This window comes from Sinocyclocheilus anshuiensis, unplaced genomic scaffold, assembly GCF_001515605.1.
Source record: "Sinocyclocheilus anshuiensis isolate Anshui unplaced genomic scaffold, SAMN03320099.WGS_v1.1 scaffold1114, whole genome shotgun sequence".
NCBI lineage: Eukaryota > Metazoa > Chordata > Actinopteri > Cypriniformes > Cyprinidae > Sinocyclocheilus > Sinocyclocheilus anshuiensis.
In genome coordinates, this window is record NW_015540838.1 from 859,080 (window position 1) to 862,991 (window position 3,912).

Consider the following 3,912-nt stretch of genomic DNA (forward strand, 5'->3'; position numbering starts at 1 on the left):
GCTAAATACAGTTATGTTCAGTTCAAAGGTTTAGGATTAGTGAGATTTTTTTTTAAATGTTTTTGAAAGTCTCTTATATTCACCAAGGCTGCATATATTTGATCAAAATACAATAAAAACTGTAATTTTGTAAAATATAATTAATTTTTAAAGCAACTGTTTTCTATTTTATTATATTTTGAAATGCAATTTATTCCAGTGATGGCAAAGCTGAATGTTCAGTGTCACGTGATCCTTTAGAAATCATTCTAATATGCTGATTTGGTGCACAAGAAACAATTAATATGATTATTTTCAATGTTGAAAACAGTGCTGGAAACTCATTTTTTCAGGATTCTTTGATAAATATAAAGTTCAAAACAATTGCATTTATTTGAAATAGAGTTTTTTTGTAATATTTTAATGCCTGTCACTGTTACTTTTAATTAGTTTAATGCATCCTTGCTGAATAAAAGTATTCATGTGTTTTTAAGAAATATATATTTTAAATGGTATTGCTTGTAACGAAAACCGAAAAGAGGAAAAGACTTTCCTCTCCTTCCAAATACAGAGTTCTGGCATGAAACTCTAGATGGCGCAGTCTATAGGTCTAACTCAATCTGACCTAATGACATCATTATCACATGGCACAGCTGATTGGTTCTCTCCTGTATCGGTAGCCAATGAGCTCGCTGCTCAACATTCAAATATATGATTAGTGCTTGCAGTAGCAGTTGCAGCTTGCTTCAGAAACCCTCCACCTTCCCCAGCTCCACCTGTATAGATCTGCTACAAGGTGATCATATATGCTATATGGGGGTTATGTCATGTATGTTATATTTGCAGCAGCAATATTTCTTACATGCTCACAGCAGCATGTTGTGGATGTATTGGCAGTAGCAAGTCTCGGTACTTGTTCTGCCGCAGCAGCAGCGTAGCAGATCTATTCCGCCAAGACCAAATACATTAACATTGTCATGTACATTACCATGCCAATCCCTCCGAGAATTGTCATGACAGAACTGTATTTCTCTCATTTGCTCTCCATCTACACCTTTCTGCCTCTCTCAGGGCCCAGAGTTTCATGAATTCTTGCTTACCAAGCTGATCAATGCTGAATACGCTTGTTACAAAGCTGAAAAATTTGCCAGATTAGAGGTGAGTGTCATTGAGTTGTCAGAAATCAGTGCTCATATGTAACACCAATGTATGGTTTCAAATGTGATGTATTGATAAAATGTATTTTATGATAAATGTGACTTACAAATGCATACATGTAACGTAAATGTCCTTAAAATAAATTTACAAGCCTCGTCTAACATTCTTTTACTATTTATATTCAAATGTATTTGCTATACAAGTACACTATCCCACTTTCATCATCAGGAGCGTACCCGGTCTGCCCTGCTGGAGACGCTGTACGAGGAGCTGCACATCAATAGTCAGGCTATGATGGGGCTGGGAGGAGAGGAGGACAAACTGGAGAATGGAGGAGGAGGGGGAGGGGGCTTCTTTGAGTCTTTCAAGGTAATCCACAAGGACACAGGGCTCTGGGGGTCTCTGTGAGGGCACGTACATCCAGAATAGAGGAGGATGGGGATGTTCGTGAAGCATTACTGTAGCTTGTGCATGAATGGTGGACAGGGTGCATTTGGTTTGTGGTCATGAATCTTTTCATGACATGAGATGAGTCATTCATTCAGTGTAGTGTTATTTTACTTACTTTATTTTATTATTGTGTTATTTTATATCATTATATACTATTATATTTATATAACATTATATGTAATATTATATTTTAGTTTTTATAGTTTTAAATAAGATGTTATTTTATTTTTCTGTTTTCATTTTATTTAAAGTTCTAGTAATTTTGTTGTACTTATCATTTTTATTAGTTTCTGTTTTTAATATGTCTGTTTAGTATTAGTTATTAGATTGTATTTAATTTAGGTTCAGTTAGTTTAGTACTTCAGCTTAAACGAAACAAAAAAAAATTCAGCTGGAATAAAACAAGTTTACATTTTAGTTTTAGTTTCAGTTAATGATGATTATAACTCTGGTTCAGACTGGTATTTTTTTATCTTGCTGCTATTCTTTACGAACGGTAGCATTTTTTCTCTCTTGGAATTTAGATGGCGGTGTCTTTATGACTCCAGCTTCCAAGTGATGTAACCGATGCTACCTAAATTAAATTATTCATTACCGTAATTAACACTAATTAGTCCTGTTAGCACATTGTCGAGCATAGATGCACTCATGAGATTTATCTTGTGCTCTACAGTGTTTTGCTTCCTAAAATGCTTTGCAAATTAATCAGTAGTACATGATTCATCATACACAACATATTGTACACAAATATTTCTCTGTAATATGCAGCATCATGCCTGATGAGTATATAGAGGTCATTTTTCAAGTAGACTGAATTTTCAATAGCTATAATTCATTACAGACAGATTGTTTGTATGTGCTTGGGAGCCGGGTTTATAATTGAAAGTGTTCATTGGTGTTCACACATTGATTGTGGTCATCCAGTCATGAAAAATCAATCAGTCTTCTCATAAATCATTTTCATCATCTGTCTTTTAACCTATTATATTTGCTTCCGCAACCACGTATTCGAATAGTTTTCATCAGCAGCTGTCTATAGCCAAACTTGTTCGCATAGATGCAGCTCATCTGTGGTTGTGGCATTCTGGGACTTTCCCTTGAAATCGGGCAGCACTTTAGTGGGTGATATTTGATCAATATCCATTAACACTCTCAGGCGGTTCTGCTCTCTAATGGTTGCTAGCTTCAGTAGTGGACTTCCTGCTAACTTCATATCATCAGTCCTCCCTCTGGCCATATGCTTTTTTCTTTTACAAATAAAACTGCACTCTTGGCTCAGGTATTTTCCTGGGTCATTTTAGCAACTTGATTCATTGGCTTCAGACCCACTCCATTGGCCCACCCTGACCTGCCGCTGCTCACCGTGTTTCCTCCTGATATCTCCTTGTGCTATAGCGGGTGATCCGCAGCAGGAGCCAGTCTCTGGACACCATGGGCCTCAATATCAGGAAGTACACAGTCTCCAATAGTCACAGCGGCAGTTTCACCCACAACAACAACAACAACCACCACTCACCAGAGTCCCCCAAACCCCCTGGGATAGTAAGTAACCCCCTGCCCTACTGGCTTTCCAATGGGCCAAACTATGCTAGTCCCCTCACTTCCCTTCACTATGAGGTAAAAAACCGGTCCTGGTTACATATACATCACTAATTCCTGACTACACTAAAAGTTAAGCACATGCACAGATGCCCTGAGTTGGCAAACTAAAAACCAGCAACACAATGAAGATGAAATAATTAATGATTAATCAACCAACTTCGATTTGATAAATAATTGCCTTCATGCACCAGTCCCTTTTTTTATCCTCGTTTTTGATTCTCATTCCCATCATGCTTTCTGTCTGTCATCTCTGCAGCCACTGATCTTATTCACTGGACCTTTTACAGTTTATCTCAGGAGCATTTCTTGAAAGGGTCACTTGCACTGGTCTTGCTCATGTTTGCTGCTCCAGCAACAGTTAGCATTTCCTGAGTTAAAAGGTTCAATGACATGAAGTATATATACACATAATGTGTATATATATATATATATATATATGTATATATATATATGTGTATATACAGTGGGTACGGAAAGTATTCAGGAAGTTCAAACGGGACTGGGTTCTATGGTCAGATGAAACTAAAAAATGAGCTTTTTAGCTCATAAAAAATCTAAACCTGACTGCCTCTGTTAGAGACCTTATAATGGGCCATGGCTGAATCTTCCAACAGGACAAAGATCCAAAACAAACATCAAAATCAAAACAAAAATTGGGTCACTGAGCACAAAATGAAACTTCTGCCATGGCCATCCCAGTTCCCTGACCTGAACCCTATAGAA

General features: G+C 37.1%; 1 protein-coding gene across 1 annotated transcript in view; it reads left to right on the forward strand.

The window, feature by feature from the left end:
* The window catches only part of rap1gapa (RAP1 GTPase activating protein a), a 60,114-nt gene that overhangs the window by 43,371 nt on the left and 12,831 nt on the right, over positions 1–3,912 (forward strand). The window contains exons 15-17 of the mRNA XM_016484820.1: positions 1,051–1,137; positions 1,366–1,506; positions 2,983–3,129. Coding sequence (XP_016340306.1) covers positions 1,051–1,137; positions 1,366–1,506; positions 2,983–3,129 — 375 coding nt within the window. The remainder of the gene's footprint in view (positions 1–1,050; positions 1,138–1,365; positions 1,507–2,982; positions 3,130–3,912) is intronic.